The sequence below is a fragment of the Megascapheus bottae genome, chromosome X (genome assembly GCF_031878675.1).
Source record: "Megascapheus bottae isolate mThoBot1 chromosome X, mThoBot2.hap1, whole genome shotgun sequence".
NCBI classification, from domain to species: domain Eukaryota; kingdom Metazoa; phylum Chordata; class Mammalia; order Rodentia; family Geomyidae; genus Megascapheus; species Megascapheus bottae.
This window is the reverse complement of record NC_143547.1, coordinates 63,528,657-63,547,647: the sequence shown is the minus strand read 5'-3', so window position 1 is coordinate 63,547,647 and position 18,991 is coordinate 63,528,657. Positions and strand designations below refer to the sequence as shown.

Sequence of the window (18,991 nt, the reverse complement as noted above, 5' to 3'; positions counted from 1 at the left end):
TTTTTCTCTATCCCTTTCAAATATCCTTAGTTGACTTCACTCTGCTACCAAGATCAGGATGATTACGCATAAAAATGAGTCATTTGGGGGCCGGGAGTTTGGCCTAGTGGTAGAGTGCTTGCCTAGTATGCACGAAGATCCGGGTTCAATTCCTCGGTACCCCACATACATAGCAAAAAGCCGGAAGTGGTGCTGAGGCTCAAGTGGTATAGCTCTAGCCTTGAGAAAGTCCAAGGACAGTGCTCAAGCCCTGAGCCCAAGCCCAGGACTGGCAAAAAAAAATGAGTCATTTGGAGCAGTGTTATGTAGCAGCTACTCATGAATGATGGAGAATTAACAACGAAAATTGAAAATGGAAGATAAGATCAATGTAAGGGGGTGAAAGAAGACCACCATATGGATCAGACACAAAAGATTTTATTTGGGGAGCCTGTCAGACTACTCTAGAGTGGGGTATCATGTAGCAGTTTGACTAGTGGTGGTGAGAGATTATATAGGGAAGGGGGAAAAGGAGGTGTGACTAGAGCAGAAGAGGAAATGACATCAAAGCCTGTGGGACTTCCCAATGCCCCAGGGTGCACCAGTTACCTGGGTCACAGGTGCTGGGCTGGGACTTCTAGGGAGGGCCATATGCAGACATGCGCGGAGAGAGAACAAAGGGGAAGAGATCTATATTAGGTTTTGCATGGAGGAAAAACAAAGACAGGGACCATTTTTCACAAGTGGACCTAACAATAATAAGGCCTCAACTTCCCAACTCAGTTTACCTCAGCCCTACAGACTGGGCAAAACCCACAGAATTGACTGTTAACATCTTTATGACAAGGACTGGTAACTGAAATAGGGATGCTGAATCTGTTACCAACTTGGCCACATGGTGGATGATTGGGTTCCGGATTTAGCTGGTGCCATCTTGTCTTCATGGTACAGGCAAGGAACTTCCACCTCCCAGGTGAAGGGAGTGCCTGAATTCCTAGAGGCAGGGATGAGGACTTGAACAACAAGTTATTGGACCTGCTAGTCTTGGGTCATGAACTTTCAAGCTCCCTGTGACCCTGCCCCCTGACTGACTCTGTTAGGCCTGGACCAGCTCAGTCTCTGGTTGGATATGTCATGTGTGTCCTGTCTGCTCATGTCTTGTCTCCTGGGTTACCTCTGGTCTCATAGCCTCCCACTTCAGCTCCCCCTTGGATCTGGTTTAATGGTTTTGTTTTACTGTTCTTTCCTCTTCTGCTCTCATGTCTTATTATTCTGACAGTATTAAGTGTATTCACAGGGTTACAGGTCTTTGGGACAGGAGTCCACTTGCAGATACCTGCTTACCAATAAAGACTCCCAATTCAACTTCTTAAATTGTGTCACCTCCATATCTTGCTGATTGAATTCTACACTACTACACCTACAGAACAGCAGTTTTGTTTAAGACAGATCACACAAAATGAAGATTAATTACCTATAATGATGAGGTTGCACCCTGGAATAGAAAAAGTAATCTCATGGGAACCACATTGCTTCCCTCAAGTAATGACAGCTATAAAAACTTCTTGTGGACCCAGGAAACCCAGAATTGAGATAAGGATCCACCAGGTCACATCTGCAACTGGGTCTCTTAAATTATCCATCCTTCTGTCCTTTGTCCTTAATTCTTTTATTTAAAAGCTAATATCCATGTCCACAACCACAAGATGACTGAACATGAACAAAAGCTTTCTCTTTGCATGCCATGCTTAGGCCACATAATTTCTTTCTGTATTATTTCTTTCTAACTTCACTATGTTCTTGTTTTGCCTGAATTCTTCTCAAGGTGGACACAAGAAATGAAGTTTATTAGCCATGCTGAATTCCCAGCAACAGTGCTATATATTGTCATCCTTGCCCACATTTTTCCCTAAGGGTTAAAAGGATGGAACATGAGAGAAATCAAATAGACTTAAAAGGACACTGGAACAACTTTGTTTTCCTCATCATTCCCAGTTTTCCTTCCACCAAGAGATACATTGTGGAATAACAGCCTGGAACAATGAAATAAGGAACAGTTTTAAAAACATTATTTTTCTCAAGTAGACAAAAGGAAATTAGAAAGGGTGTGCAAAGGGTCTCAGGTACACAAATTAAGGGAAGTGAAAATAAAGTGAATTAAGAGTCTAAGGATAGTCTATAATGCACTGAATCTGTATAGACAGCATTTCATGTGACCGTAACACTTTCACTGTGCTTTGCATCTTCCTCTGCCAGGAACTTTCAATTCCAACTAAGTCGTGAAAACTGATGGATATTATTTATGGAAACTGAGAAAATATTCACATAGTTAAATGGGATATTTTTCTTCCTCATTTGTCTTTCTTCATCAGTGTTACACCTGAATTCAACATTATTATTCAATATTAATATTTTCTCTAATAGCTTTCTAAAAACTCATTATTATGTTGGAACTTCATTTGGAAATTTACTTTCTGTTGTGGCCCATTACTCGCTAGTTTGTAATGAAAAATCACAAGGAGGGTCATCTTGGTGTGTCCAGGTGGGGAAGTTTTTAGGGCCATTACCTCAAAATATTTAAATTTGGGTAGAAAAATAAAAGATATATTGGGAAAGTCTTTTTTTAACTTGATAACTCCTTTTTCAATGCAATGATGTTTATTTTTGAGTCAAATCTATAGATATGATAAAAGTTTAATATACAAATGAGGTAAAAATCACCTTCATTTTTCATTATCTGCAAGGTAGCACTGATATGCACAACTTAGATGTCAATCTATCAGTTTATGTTAGAAGAAGATAAACATGTACATTTTGATTAATAGTTAACAACCTGCTAAAGCTCTAAGAAGTATTAAAACTGTGCAATAAATAAGAAATCTATGCCCTGTGGTATAATCTTTTTCAAACAACCACATGAAAAGTCATATCTTTGTTTCTGTGATTTTCATTTTTTATTTTTTGCCAGTCCTGGGGCTTGAACTCAGGGCCTGAGCACTAGAGTTCTACCACTTGACCCAAAGCACCACTTTCAGTTTTTCAATTTATGTGGTACCAAGGAATTGAACTTGGGTCTTTGTGTATGCTAGGCAAGCACTTTACCAGTAGGCCATAATCCCAGCCCTGTGATTTTCATTTTTGTCCAGGATATACAAAGACTTTCTGAAATAACCGCAGAGTTGTAAATAATGTATAGAAAGAAAAAAATCCCTGTTCATTGCCTACAGAGTACTATATTGCCTATGGTATACTACATCTGTGCTATACAAACAATAGAACAGACAAGTAAACTTAAAAATCTCACTTTAAAACCTTCCCACATGTAAAGGGAAAATACCATCCTAGATTCCAGAAGTTCCTCAAATAAACAGTTTAAAGCCTTCCAATGCTTCTCCATACTAGATTAAAATCCCTTGAACTTCAAAAAGATCTCATCCTCTGAGAAGAAAATTCAGTGAGAAAGTTGGAAAAGGAATTAATTACTTAATGTTATTTTAGAAGGACTTTCTCTTGTCTACTTCTCTTTGCAGAGACTGATCATAATACATCAAACTGAAACGAACGTCTGTAATTGTGGTTGTTTTCCCTCAGTTTTTGCCTAGAGTGCTTGTGAATTTTGCATTCTCTATTGCTAGGTGAAATAAAATAAACTGTAATTTTGTCACAAGAGTTTTATGCCCCAAGCCCAAACTCCATTATTTCATATGTCAAATCCACTCACCCCAAAATACCAGATAAAAGAGACGCCTAATTCTGGAGGTCAGAGAAAAGAGATTTAATTAATGTGGCCCAGAGCACTGTGAAGGAAGAGGAAAGGAATCCATTTCAGCTCATCTTCTTGGTATACAGATTTGCTTTAGGTTTAAATAAAAGAAGAATAATTGAAGGAAAGGGGAGAAAGGTATGGAAAATTATTAAAAGTCTCAGCCACAGGAGTGATCTTGTAAGTCATAGTAGTGGTCACAAGTGATCCAGTAGATCATTGTCTCAACATTGGTCAAGTGGGGCCTTCTTACAATGAGAGTCATTGCTACCTGGTATGTGTGTGTGCTAAGGATGGAGGTGAACCTTTTCTCCTATCACAAACTGTTTATCCTTAAATCCTGTCCTTCTTGAATTCCAAAGTGATTGCAAAGTGACTTCAGGAGGGCAAGGCTAATTGCAAAGAACACAGACACAAAATGAAGACGGAGCTCTCAAGTTTTGCTTTTAGTTAATTTGTGAGTTCAAATGAGGAATCAGTGTTTGACCTAAATCTATTTCTATAAACATGTTATAAGTTGAGAATTATAACAGGTGGCAGTCAAATGCAAGCACATAGGACATAAGAATATGAATAATCGCTTATAATTACATCAATATATAATAAATATGTATATACATGCATGTGCTATTTTGCTTCAGCTCCCATATCTAAAAATTACTCAAAAGAAAGATCATGTGAAGGTAATATACATAGGACTTTCAAGTTTTCCCATAAAGTAAACTCAGCTTTAATGGACTGCCATTTACAATGATGTAGAATGAAATTTCTATATCCTTCATTCCTCAAATTTGAAACTTCAGAGATGATGTTTACATTGAAAAGGCTTTCTGATAGATTCAACATTTTTTCTGAAGATTGTGAAATATTCAGCTAGTAGCTATGTCTTATACTATACTGAATTATATGCTAAAAGTAAATCACAAATCTTTTAATAAGAAAATACAGTTGTAATCCTTGTAGGACTTTTAGTATTTTATATCATGTACATTTACAAAAGAGTTGACACTGGATATAGTTGGTGGGTGGGTTATAGGTCACATGTGATTCTGTTGAGAGGAAGAAAGGAGGTGGTGAGAAAGAGGCAAATTAAATCTTTCTTCCACAGCATTGTCAGCCACGTAAGTTATGCTAGTTATAACGTGCCTATATACACAGAGAGTGAATACCATGTGTCTTAGAGAAGTGACAGGGATTCTGGTGAAGGCTGAAAGTTGGAGAATGGATAAAATAATCTGGTGAAAATATGTGAAGTAGTGGATCAAAAACAGAACCCTGGACAAAATATTTAGCTCTGGTTGTCAGTCCTGGCCACATATTCATGGCCACATATTCAATCACTTTCACACAGTTCTTTCAAATTCATGAACATTCAAATGCTCACTGAATCAATTAAATCAGAATCTGTGGGTTTAAAATCTGGGCAACCGTATTCATTAAAAGCTATTCAGGAGCCAGCTGTGGGTGCGTACACCTGTAATCATACCATTCAGGAAGCCCCATTTAAAAAGATGGATAATTAGATGGTTTTGCTGTGTTGCAAATGCTGACATGCACCAATTTCTGAGACTATCTGCAACCCATGGAAGATTATGAAGGAACTGATTGTTTTGGTAGGGAGGGAAGAAGGTAGTGTGAGATAACAGAGACTGAGAAAGAAAAGCTTTTCAAAGAAAAATGCTTAATAGTAACAAATGTAACTGAGAGAGAGACCCTGGTGACACATATACCTGTATTCACAGAGAAGGCCCAGTCGGGAGGACTGGAAACTCAATGCCAGCACAGGCTTCATTGGAGGACATTTTTTTTTGCCCAGAAAATAAATAATACAACCAGGAATGAATGAACAAACGGATGAGTGAATGTAAATGAGAGTAGCTAGAAAACAAGGCTTGAAAAGGATTTATTGGATTTAACTCTAGGAAAGGCATCAGTGATCTCAGGGTAAACAGTTTTCAGATTGCATGGGTGGTGCGTGGGGGATGGGAAAAAGTGTGTTAATTGATCAAATTAAGTTCTTAAATGCCATTGCTTTGGAATATTATTTCAGTCCTTTCCATCACCCCATCTGATGTAATTTTGAAGTGTTTACTAGTATCAGTTACATAATTTTGGTTTTGGTTTTATTTTAATTCTTAATGAAAATTAAATGTTTCTTTTGGACTTAGAAAAAAATCATATTAAGTGAAGTAAGCCAGACTCTAAGGAACAAAGGCTCAATGGTTTCCCCCATTTGTCATAATCAGTAGAAACCTTGCACCCTCATAGCAGAGATTTACAATAGTGCAAAACCTAGATACATAAGGCCATATAGTATGACACTAAATGAACAAGGACTTTCAGGATATAGAAACAAAAGCCATATAATGAGTAATTGTTGTCTTTAATATACTATGTTATCTCTCATCCCTTGGTTATCTCATATTGTTACAGTATTTGATCTTGTTATCTGATATATTGTATATATGATTATTTGGTTATTTGAAATAGGATAGGGAAGGGGGAAAACAAGATGAGGGGCAGGGGCGAGGGGAGGGAAATGGGGACCAAGACATGAGAAAGGGTATCAATGTTTGTGAAGTAATGCACCTTCTATCTGGTGAATATAATGTAATCCTTCCATTAATTACAATAAAAAATAAATGGAAAAAATATTTCTTTTGGGAGAGACAGGCACACACATTGATAGATAAAATTTAGCTTTGCATTAAGGATGCCAGAAGCAAAAGGTGGTAGTCTATCCTTGATCATCCTTTGACAACTAGTGATCAAATTGAACACAGGCCATTTATGCCCTATTTATATGCAAAATTGTTCTAAGCAAGCACTGATGATGTTGTTTATAGAAATTTCTATCATTTCTGCTTCTCTGTTCTGCTAACACAATATAATCAGCTCGGCTGCATATTTCTTCATTTGTGATCACTGCAGGACAATAGGAGATAAGGTCAATTCCAGATGAGCTTTATGAGAATATGAATATACCAGGCTTCCTTTAGATACTGGAATATAGGAGAAGTTAGGATATGCAATTACTATGCAGCAATAAATTTCTCTTGGTAGATTTAAAACTGTGTCAACAATTCACAGACATGCTAACATTGGAAGCTAAGCTTATACCTGCTTATTTACAAACCTCCAATTCAGAAACAACTGCTAGTGTAGCAAAAGTTGGTATTCTGCATTCACAACTACAAAAATCTACAAAGCCTTCAGCAAGGCTATCATCAGTACAAAAAAATTCTTACAGCATTCAATACTTTCACAACTAAAGGTATGCAATTATTTAACTTCTCTCCCTTCTTTCCTTCTTCCTTCTATCCCTCCTTCCTCCCTCCCTTCCTTCTTTCCTTAATTCCTTCCTTCCTTCCATCCATCCATACTTAGTTTTAGAGTGCCTCACACATGCTAGCCAAGTGTTCCACCACTTAAAACAAACCTGTCAGTCCTTTATGTGCTAGTTATTTTCAGCAAAAGCATCTTCCTTTGTGTTTAGTCTAGCCTAGTCTGTAATCTTCCTATTTGAGCTTCCCCACATCACTGGAATGATGAGTGCACATCATTGTGCCCATTCATAGATCAACATGATAGTCTCATGAGCTTCTTTGCATAGGTAGGCTTATTAATCATGATTTCTTAAACTCTACCTAAGAAGTAACTAGGGTTATAGGCTTGATTTACCATTCCCATTGCCTAAGAATGTTTTCGCACATCATTCTAACCTTGCACAGGATGTGACCCTGTTGACTAGTTCTCAGTTTTGAAATGCTATTTTCATTTTTATTAGGTACCATTTTTACTGCTTCTCTTCTTTTCTTTCTGTCCAATTTATCCCCTAGTCATTTGCTGATTTCTCTATTTGTCAGTTAGTTACTACGATTCCCACATATAATCAGCCTTCTTTTTTTGAGATTTTTTTCTCATATATTATATTGTAATTAACAGAAGGGTTACATTATATTCATCAGATAGAAGGTGCATTACTTCACATACATTGATACCCTTTCTCATGTCTTGGTCCCCATTTCCCTCCCACCCACCCCCACTCCTCATCTTGTTTTCCCCCCTTCCCTATCCAATTTCAAATAACCAAATACTCATTTATCCAGTATATCAGAAAACAAAGTGAAATACTGTAACAATATGAGATCACCAAGGGACAGCAAAAGAGATGAGAGATAACATAGTACATTAAAGACAACAATCACTCATTACATGGCTTTTGTTTCTATATCCTAGAAGTCCTTTCATTTAGGGTCACACTGTATGGCCTTATGTATCTAGGTTTTGCACTATTGTAAATCTCTGCTAGGAGAGCCCAAGGTTTCTACTGATTATGACAAATGAGGGAAACCATTGAGCTTATGTTCCTTTGGGTCTGGCTTACTTCACTTAATATGATTTTTTCGAAGTCTTTCCATTTCCTAACAAATGGGGCGATGTCGTTCTAACAGCAGCATAGAATTCCATTGTGTATAAATACCACATCTTGTTGATCCACTCATCAAATGAGGGACATCTGGGTTGGTTCCATATCTTTGCTATGGTAAATAGTGCTGCAATGAACATCATTGTGCTAGTGGATTTAATATGCCCTTGTTTCATAATCAGCCTTCTTTTACTTCTCATTTGACATGTATTTTCCTTGGATGATTCTAAATTTCAATAACCACATCTGTGCATATATCCAACAAATCTTATCTTCATCGTCTGCGTTTCTTATTTATTTGCAAAATCCTTTATTTAGAACTCCTGCTTGACTAGGTGTGTTGACACAAGTTGTAACCCCAGCTACCCAAAAGTGGAGGTAAGGCTGGGAGTTTGGCCTAGTGGTAGAGTGTTTGCCTAGCATGCATGAAGACCCGGGTTTGATTCTTTGGTACCCTATACATAGAAAAAGCTGGAAGTGGTGTTGAGGCTCAAGTGGTAGAGCTCTAGCCTTGAGAAAGTCCAAGGACAGTGCTCAGGCCCAGAGCTCAAGGCCAGGACTGGCAAAAAGTAAATGGTGGAGGTAAGAAGACATGGTTGCAGGCCACAAGGGCAAATTCTCAAAACCCAACTGCATGCTCTTGATGCTCTCTTGGTCTTGTTTTTGGAGATTCATGTGGCTCATGAAGCCACATTCTAGATCTGGATACTGTGATTTAAAAGAGAACGCTTTTCCTTTTTTTTCCGGTCATGGGGCTTGAGCACTAGGCCTGAGTGTTCCCTGAGCTCCTCACCTCAAGGATTAGTGCTCTACCACTTGAGCCACATCACCACTTCAGGTTTTCTAGTGGTTCATTGGAGATGAGAGTCTTATGGACAGTTTGTGCCTGGGCTGGCTCTGAACTCTGATCCTCAGACCTCAGCCTCCTGAGTTGCTAGGATTACCCACTGGCACCTGGCTCAGAAGTCTGTTTCTCTAAAAATTGTTGAAAAGATATAGGAGGTGAAGCAATAGTAGTTGCTAGTTCAGTAGAGTGACACCTTAAGATGAGAGAAAAATTCTTGTTCTTCCATATACTTTATTCACAAACACTGTGAAATTCTGGCATCATGAGGCCATGAGTGTCCCACCAGCTATTGAATAGATCAGGTATATGTAGAAATACATGGAATTAAAAGTGGAAGTGGAGGAACATTATTGTACACTCATTTGTGTATATGAAAATACCCCCAATATACCTAGAAATGCTTCAGAGATCCCTTACAACAGCTGTGCTTCTGAATCTGTATGAGGAAAACAACAGGTAACAAAATTTGGGTTTTGTTATGTATGTGATGCAAAGGCTTGGGGAAATGGTTTCCTTATGAAGTTACTTTATCTCTAATACCTAGAGTTTGTTTTTCCCCCTCCCTACTGTATAACATTGTTTTCTTGTCCCCTATCTGTTCTCAAATGGTAAATTACATCTTTTTATTTGTACTATTATCTTGTTGACACATAAAACTAGGATCATATGTCTCTTGAGTTTCTTCTGTTTTTCAAATTTAGTTTTCTTGGTTGCCTTATGTGGTTCTAAAACCAAAATACATTTATTCTGTGTCTTGGTTTCATTTCTTTGTAATGATTCTCTTGTGAGTTTTATTAATGTCTAAAACTACATATCAAAATCTAGACTTAGGCACAATACAACAATTACATATCTACCTATTGCTGGAAAGCCTGTTTATATTTACATACAGTAGGCAAGGAAAGAAGACATCTGGTTGGAGAAAGAGTATTGAGCTCTATGTATCTCTATTTAATTCAGTTGTAATAAAATGTATGTGGCATTGTTCATTTGTGTTTTAATTGCGTTTTTCACTTCTATACTATATGCATTTCTTTCTTCTGCAAAGTACAGTTTTGACCTTGTAACAATAAAGTCAGGAATACTGACGGTTTGAGTAATTCCCTGCAAAGTGGGTTGAGAATGCATGGAGCTTGCTACCTTATGTAGCAACAACAAAAGACTATAATGAAGAAAATCAAAAAAGATTTGGCAAAATGCATATATTAAAATTCCTGCCTAGGTTATTAAGGAGCAAGAAGACTGAACCATAGCAAATTTGTAGAAAGAAGTATACATTCGAGGGACATAAAGAAAGGATTGAAGAATATCCCTCCAACTCCTGTCTTACAGTAGAAACCTTGGGCTCTCCTAGCAGATTTACAATAGAGAAAAACCTAGATAAATAAGGCCATATAGGATGACACTAAATGAAAGGACCTCCAGGATACAGAAACAAAAGCCATATAATGAGTGATTGTTGTCCTTAATGTACTATGTTATCTGTCATCTCTTTTTCTGAACCTTGGTTATCTCATATTGTTACAGTATTTGACCTTGTTATCTGATATACTGTATATATGCTTATTTGGTTATTTGAAATAGGATAGGTAAGGGGGAAAATAAGGTTAGGGGAGGGGGTGGGGGAAGGGAAATGGAGACCAAGACATGAGAAAGGGTATCAATTTATGTGAAGTAATGCACCTTCTATCTGGTGAATATAATGTAACCCTTCTAATAATTACAATAAAAATATAAAAAATATGAGCAACTGTGGGCTGGGAATTTGGCCTAGTGGTAGAATGTTTGCCTAGAATTCACGAAGACCCAGGTTCACTTCCTTGGTACCACTTACTTAGAAAAAAAAAGCCAGAAGTGGTGCTGAGGCTCAAACAGTAGATCTCTAGCTTTGAGAAAGTCCAAAGACAGTGCTCAGGCTCTAAGCTCAAGCCCAGGACTGGCAAAAAATATGAGCAATTGAAGCATATGATATTGTGCAGCCTTGGTAACTAATCTATGAAAGAGACTTCTCTCTCGACTTCATCATCTATTCACTGCACATTGCCTGCATTCTGACTTGCAGCTCTAATACAATATTGAAAGGATATTCCTTTAAAAATCAATAGAAAGCTCTGAAATGATAAATCAATTAGTCTTTATCCTTTGGAATCTGCCTCCAAATATATCATGGTTGAAAATGTCCATCTTTATGGTCTCCTTAAATATTCGCTCTTTTTTTGGGGGGGGGCAGTAGTGGCTGATGCTTACAACCCTAATTACTCAGGAGGCTAAGATGTGAGGATTGTAGTGGGAAAGAAAATCCATGAGACTCTTTACCACTAATCACCAAGAAGCTGGAAGTGGAGTTATGGCTCAACTAACAGAGTGCTAGTCTTAAGCAAAAAAAGTTTAGGGACAACATCCAGGTCCTGATTTCAAGCACATACTTGCACAACCAACAGATAGACACTGCCCATTTCCTTTCCTTTTATTTTTTTAATTTTTTCATATATTTTTATTGTAATTAATAGAAGGGTTACATGATATTTGCCAGATGGAAGGTGCATTAATTCACATACATTGATACCCTTTCACATGTCTTGGTCCCCATTTCCCTCTCCCCACCCCCACCCTTCATCTAGTTTTCCCCCCTTCCCTATCCAATTTCAAATAACCAAATACAGATATATCAGATAACAAAGTAAGATACTGTAACAATATGAGATAACCAAGGGACAGCGAAAGAGATGAGAGATAACATAGTACCTTAAGGTCAACAATCATTCATTATATGGCTTATGTTTCTGTATCCTAGAGATCCTTTCATTTAGCGTCATACTATATGGCCTTTGGTATCAAGGTTTTGCTCTATTGCAAATCTCTGCTAGGAGAGACCAAGGTTTCTACTGATTATGACAAATGAGGGAAACCATTGAGCCTAAGTTCCTTTGAGTCTGGCTTACTTCACTTAATATGATTTTTTTTCTAAGTCTTTCCATTTCCTAACAAATGGGGCAATGTCATTCTTTCTGACAGCAGCATAGAATTCCATTGTGTATAAATACTACATATTGTTGATCCACTCATCAACTGAGGGACATCTAGGTTGGTTCCATATCTTTGCTATGGTAAATAGTGCTGCAATGAACATTGTTGTGCTGGTGCATTTAGTATGTCTTTGTTTCTGGATGATTGGGTAAATGCCCAGTAGTGGAATTGCTGGGTCATAGGGGAGCTCTATGTGGCCAGGAGGGATCACTACTACATTGTTGGTGGGAGTGCCAACTCGTTCAACCACTATGGAAAGCAGTATGGCAGTTCCTCAAAAGACTAAACATAGAGCTCCCTTTCCTTTTATTTTATTTTTATTTTTTTTTATATTTTTTGGCCAGTCCTGCACCTTAAACTCAGGGCCTGGCACTGTCCTTGGACACTTTTTGCTCAAAGCTAGCATTCGGCCACTTGAGCCACAACGCCCCTTCTGGATTTTTCTGTGTATGTATATTGAACCCAGGGCTTCGTGCATGGGAGGCGAGCATGCTACCAGTAGGACATACTCCCAGCCCTCCTTTCCTTTTAGAATACAATTTGAATTTCCTTCCTACCTGTCCTTTCTAAGCTCTTTTCTTTCAAGACCCGAGGGGAAGCACCTTCACAAACTGTATCAATTATTCTCATGTTTCTTATCTCCACTAGAAAGCTGAAGAATGCAATAATTTTGTCATGAAATCTGCACTCATATTTCTTGTGAAGATTGAGAACATCTTAATTTTATTGCTCTGCTACCAATTTTAGCTTAACTTACTCCAGAAAGACTTTATCTTCTCCTACAATCACCACTCCTTTCCCTGCCCTTAATAGTAACATAACTGTACTTCTAGCCAATCAAACTAAAGACCCTAGGATTAACTTCGACTCCTAGCTACTCTGACAGGAAACATGTGATTCATCACTTACTCCCTGTAGCTTAAAGGTCCTAATGCTTAGCTTTGATTGTATTCCTAATGCTTAAAAACTTTCATTAGATCTCTATTTCCTGAAGAATTATATGCTAAGACCTTAGTCTCTTACTTCTTAATCTCTTACTTTGTGATGTGGCTCTAAGTTAATTTTTTCCAGAATTATTTCCATAATCTTCAACTTTATACATCCTATTAACCATTCGAAAAAAATGCTTTTTACTTCCTTACTTCTGTGATTTTATGATATTTCATTTGACTCTTAGAATCCCACTGCCCCACCTTCCAGCTCCCACTGCCCAAATCTCTACTTTATCTCCAAAGTTTTTTTTCCCTTTAGGAGTATTTTTCTGCTATATCCAATAAGTCAAGCTATTATCCTCCCCTGAACTCACATACAATGTTATTAACACCTCTTCTCTGATACATTTTATCTTGTGTCTTACTCTGTAGTCTTTCTGCACATTTTATCTTTCTTACAAGACAAAAGGGTTTTATAACTAAGGAAATCTTATCTAAATTATTTCTGTATCTTCCATCATGATTAGCACAGTACCTTTCACAGAACAGATGTACAATAAATTAATGAATATTTAAGGGCTCATTTCCTAACCTAAGCTTGGCATCAGCAAAGCCTGTGCTTTGGGTTACTAGTCAGCTAATATGCACCAGTCTAACGAAAGAAGTGATATATTGCTACTGCATATTCTCAGTGGTGGGAATTTAAATGTGTCATTTAGTAATATTTTTAATATTATATCATTTGATACGAAAGTATCCCTTGAAAAGCACCTTTTGGTTTTCTTTTTTTTTTCCTTTTTATTCGGTGGTGGTACTTGGATGTGAACTCAGGGCTTCATATCGCTTAGGCGGTTGCATTACCATTTGAGCCATATCTCCAGTCCTTTTGGCTTCAGTAGCTTTTGACAGCATCACTTATTTATACTCCAGGCTAGCCCATAATATTCCTACCTAAGTCTCCCATTTGACTGGGATGACAGGCAAGTACCATCATATCCAGTATATTTGATGAAATGAGGATATCATTGACTTTTTGCTTAGGTTAGTGTGAGACTACAAGTAGCCTAATCCTGGAATCTATGTGGCCAAAGTACCTGGCATTAGAGGTAAGTACCACTGTGCCAAATGGGCCAGAGGAAATATTTGGGAGTTCATTTGAGAAGCATTTCATTACTTAATGTCTTTGGGGAAGGATCTACAGTTTAAGCAATCATATAATTTATCAAAATTTTTCATTTTCTAATGAAAGTACTAGCTATCATCTCATTTTGATTAAATATAGAATTGAATCCACTGCATATCAAAAACACAAAGATGGCGGTCCTTATTTTTCATTCAGTGATTTCTGTCTCTAAGTGAGGCTAATGAAGATGGTCAATACAATAGAACAACTTTGCTGTTTAGTGTTGGTTGACTAGTTCTAGGCACTGGTAGTTCATAACTGTAATCCCATCTTCTTTGGAGACTGAGATCTGAGGATCATGTTGGAATCCAGCCTGGGTAGGAAAGTCCATAAAACTCCCTTCTTGGAATAACGACATAAAAATCCAAACTAAATTTGTGTCTCAAAATAATAGAGAACTAGCCATGAGCAAACAAAAGTTCCTGGCTCTACAGAGGCTAGAAGGAGCCAAGCACACAGAGTTTTGGGGTAGCTTCCATTTCTTCTAATATTCCAGATGTTTCACCCACTGTTAGCACTGTGTGCTGCTAGATTTTCTTCACCACTGGCTATCCAAATACTTTTGCCACTTGGCATGACTCTCACAGCTAAATGGGTTAGCTTTTAGTTTTTTATTTTTATTTTTTGGTGGGTCATGGGGCTTGAACTCTGTTCCTGAACTCTTTAGCTCAAGGCTACCAACATACCCTTGAGCCACAGTCCCATTTTCCCTTTTTTTCTAGAGATTAATTGGAGATAAGATTCTCTCTGTTGAGTCTCACACTCTTTTGTGTCTGGGCTGGCTTTGAACAGTGATCCTCAGATCTCAGTCTTTCGTGTAGCTATGATTACAGGTGTGAGACACTGTGTCTGGCTAAATGGATTAGTTTTGATCCTATTTTATTTGCAAGGACATTATAGTTATGAAACAAAGGTGGTCTCAACTTAGATTACTCTGAATTAGTGCAGTACACAGTTTGTGCCTACATGCTTTGTGTTTCACTGTTGACAACACCGGATTCCCTTCAGTTTTCAACTCAGAGAAAGCACATGGAAGGATCTCTCATCTGATACTGTCTTCCTTCCCTCATTTGTAATAATTAGTACACATCTAGGACTTTCCTAGCAGAAGATTTTAATAGCGTAAAACCTAGATCCATAAAGCCATATAGGATGAGGCTAAATGAAAGGATTTCCAGGATATGGAAACAAGAGCTTTATATTGTGTGATTGTTGTTCTTAATGTAATGTACTCTTCTCTTTTGTTGCCCTTTGGTTAATCTCATATTGTTACGGTATCTGACTTTGTTACCTGGTATATTGTATATACGTGTATTTGTTTATTTGAAATAGGAAAGTGAAGGGGGTAAAACAAGATAATTGGGAGGGGTGGAAGAGGGAAATGGGGACAAAAACATGAGAAGGGGTATCAATGTGTGATAAGTAATGTACCTACTACCTGATGAATATAACTATAATCCCTCTATACCTTGCAATAAAAAATAATTCCTATGAAGTTAGAGACTTTTCAAATGTGTATTTCTGAAATAAGGAGACTAGGAAGATTATAAAAAGGTTGTTTTTTTAATGGCCAAGAATGACATACTCTTACTTATCAGCTTGTTAACAGAGAACTAAAGTGATACAAAAAAATTTGTTCAGCTCATTTTTCACTGACTATTATCGCTCTAATCCTTCTAGAAAGAACAGTGAAAGTTTCTATTTTCCTTTAGCAGCAGAAGGAACCTGTGACAACATGGTAGAACATTCTCATTTTACAGATAAAGACTGAGGACAGGTGTAATGACTGCCTCCTAGGTATGTATTAGCAATGCTCCTAGCTTTCTGCCATGCAACATTGCCTACAAAATTTATAACCACCACATAGATACATATTTTCATATCCTTTTCTCATGCCTTCTAATCTTTTTGTAGACCATCTTCAATATCTTCATAGATACAAAACTGTTTTATTGTCCAACCAAAAGATTTCTCTACTCACAACCAAGTCAGCTTTAGGCTAATCTCCACAGGCTGGCCCTAAAGGAAAGCAGTAGAATGTTATCTATGACTTATCAAGATTCAAATGGGAAAAAAGAGGATTATCATTTACATTAGCTTCAGTCACTAATGTCACCACCCCCAAAGACTACTCTGCATTGTCTCCCTGTTCATGCACTGCTTTACTAAGTTGTATTGGTTTTGAAACTACCAATTTCCATTCTAGTAACATCATTAACTTTCAGTCCACATACAGCACAGGCTATTGAAGTAAAATCTTCCTCATTTAAATTAAGTAGAGTTTACATATTTGCTATTCATTTTCCTTTTACATTTACTTATCTAGATAGTTTTATAGCCTGGGTAGGGGAAATTGAAAGTCAGCATATCAAGTTTCTTCATCTATTTCTAGAAATAGGACCATTGCAAATATAAAACCTTACCTTGAGGTGGAAGACAGGTAAACCCATCTGGATTATCCTGAGATGAGCTACTATTTATCTCTGCAATTGAGTGGTGAATAGATAAGGAAAGCTCTCTGCTTCCACTTAAGAATTGGTATCCTGCTTCTGTTATAATTTTCCTCCATTATCAATTTCCATTGTGTAGCTTTATCAAATCTACAAATCTACAAATGTTTGAATGATTTCTGATTTTTGATTATGGAATACTTTTGTCTGTTCTCCTATTGGTAACAAATAGACTATACTAAAAACAAAAATGTCCTATTCTAATAGGCATTGTCTCAGTTTCCTTATTCACACACACACACACACACACACACACACACACACACACACACTAAGGAGTACTGTGACATCCTTGGTCCAATTATTTTTAATAATTTAATGTCATTTATGGTTTTAAATCACTCTCCATGCAAACCACATAGTCATAAAATGACAATTAAAATATTTAAGATTAAGCACTGTAGGAGTCCTTATTCCAATAGTTTTTTTTCTTTTTGCAAAGCATACCATTACTTCAAGATAACATTTGCCCCATTGCAAGTTGCAATCGTGTAGATGTAGAAGCCTGCTGAGATTTAACACATGGACTGAGATCAACAGTTAAACAAAAAAAATCCACTTCCCTTTTTCTTTTTCTTTTCTTTTTTCTTCTTGCCAAGAGGTGGCTGGAAGTGAACATTTACTTTTCTATATCTATGTGACCTGGAGTGGGTATTACCTGAGTTCCTTGGAATCCGCTTTCTACGGTCTCGGAATGCTGCACCTGATTGCAGGGCTTCTAGAAGATTATCCATCACACCAGTCTCATCTCCCTCTGGAGGAAAGGAGAAATCAGAATTAATCTTGGAGCAATTAAACTACAGGAAAATAAAGGGGAAAAACTGTCAGATTTACATAATACTCCTAAATTAAAGACATATATCTGTTTTAACATAATGGATGCTGTCAGTTTCTGGCACCACAGACTACTTTGCTTATTATGCACCATTAAGCAAAATTCATGCCAATCCCACTGTTCTTTCAACTTAAAGACCTTGTCTTTTGTATTATTGATGACATGCTCAGTATGCAAATAAACAGTAGCTGATCAGTTACTGCTGCCTTCTTGTTAAGATTCTTAGAAGATATTCCAAAGCAAGAAACCACTGACCCAACTTAATGCAATCAATGTGTAGGGTACGATTTGATGAAGCAGAGTTACACAAGGTTAAATACTGATTGTATTATTACTTCAGCATTCAAGCATCATCTGCGGTTATCTCAAAAGACACTATTTGCAAAACATATTTGCATTCAATTCTTCTCTAATCCATATCCTTTACTCATTCATAAATGCTGACTTTGTATAAAGAAAAGGTGACTATGTCATGTGAAAGGCCACATTTTGTACTTGAGAGATTATCATTCAAAGTCCTTATTTCCTTTTCAGAATTCTTTTATGTACCTAAATTTCCTGTGGCAAAGAACTGTTTAGAAACCATGGGTGACACATCCAAAAATTTTTCATGGAAATTCCTGACAGGAACAGCATTTGAAATATTTCATCTCACCCTTACCATTGACAAGTTCTGGACAGCAAACACACTCTGGGGATTTGTCCCTACATTTGTCTGAAGGTGTCAAATATCAGAAACACTAGGAAGCAGTGGGTAATTCGAAATCTGAGTCCTCTTGTCCTAAATAAACTAATTGATGTGGTAGCTAAATGTGTAGGTCCTATACAGGATTAAGAGAAGAAGGATGGTGATAGAGAAGACATTGTTGTTTTTTTATGTTAGTCAATGTTAAACTTAAATACTATTAAGTACTGTTTAGCTTAAAGAATTACTATGAAGTGTTAGATCATATGAAACATTTTCTTATGGAACAAGGACAAGCTAAAATCTTTTTGATTTCTTCCTTTGACTTGATGTTAGCCACAGTAATTTATATAAGGCAGGATACTGAAAAAAAATTTACAGAGTGAGGCACCAGTGACTCATTCCTGCAATACTACCTACTCAAGAAGCTGAGATCTGAGGAATGCAATTCAAAGTCAGTCTGAGCAGACAAGTTTGTGAGACCCATTCACTCCACTTGGCAACCAAGAGAAGCTGGAATTAGAGCTGTGGCTCAAGTAGTAAAGTGGCATCCTTGCTGAAAAACACTTAAGGACAGAGTCTAAGCTAAGAGTTCAAGTCTAAGACCAGTAAAAACAAAACAAAACCAAAAAAAGAGCAAAGTTAAAAACAGAAGGAAACACAAGTTCACAGGAATAAAATTTGATGAAAGAGGGAGAATGAAAAGGAAAAAAAAATCTCACTGATTAAACAGAAAGAGAGATTTACATTTTTAGTATACAAGAAGGGCACTGAAATACAATACAAAGAAAATTGGAAGAG

General features: G+C 37.2%; 1 protein-coding gene across 6 annotated transcripts in view; it reads right to left on the bottom strand.

The window, feature by feature from the left end:
• Diaph2 (diaphanous related formin 2) overlaps nucleotides 1–18,991 on the bottom strand; it is an 809,447-nt gene that overhangs the window by 161,188 nt on the left and 629,268 nt on the right. For 3 of the 6 annotated variants that reach the window (XM_090326169.1, XM_090326170.1, XM_090326171.1), the window contains one exon: nucleotides 16,219–17,424. In XM_090326169.1, the coding sequence (XP_090182295.1) occupies nucleotides 17,204–17,424 (221 nt within the window). In that variant the 3' untranslated portion in view covers nucleotides 16,219–17,203. Of the gene's footprint in view, nucleotides 1–14,316; nucleotides 16,180–16,218; nucleotides 17,425–18,991 lie in introns of those variants that run through there. The other 3 variants (XM_090326173.1, XM_090326172.1, XM_090326174.1) reach the window with 3 other exon arrangements.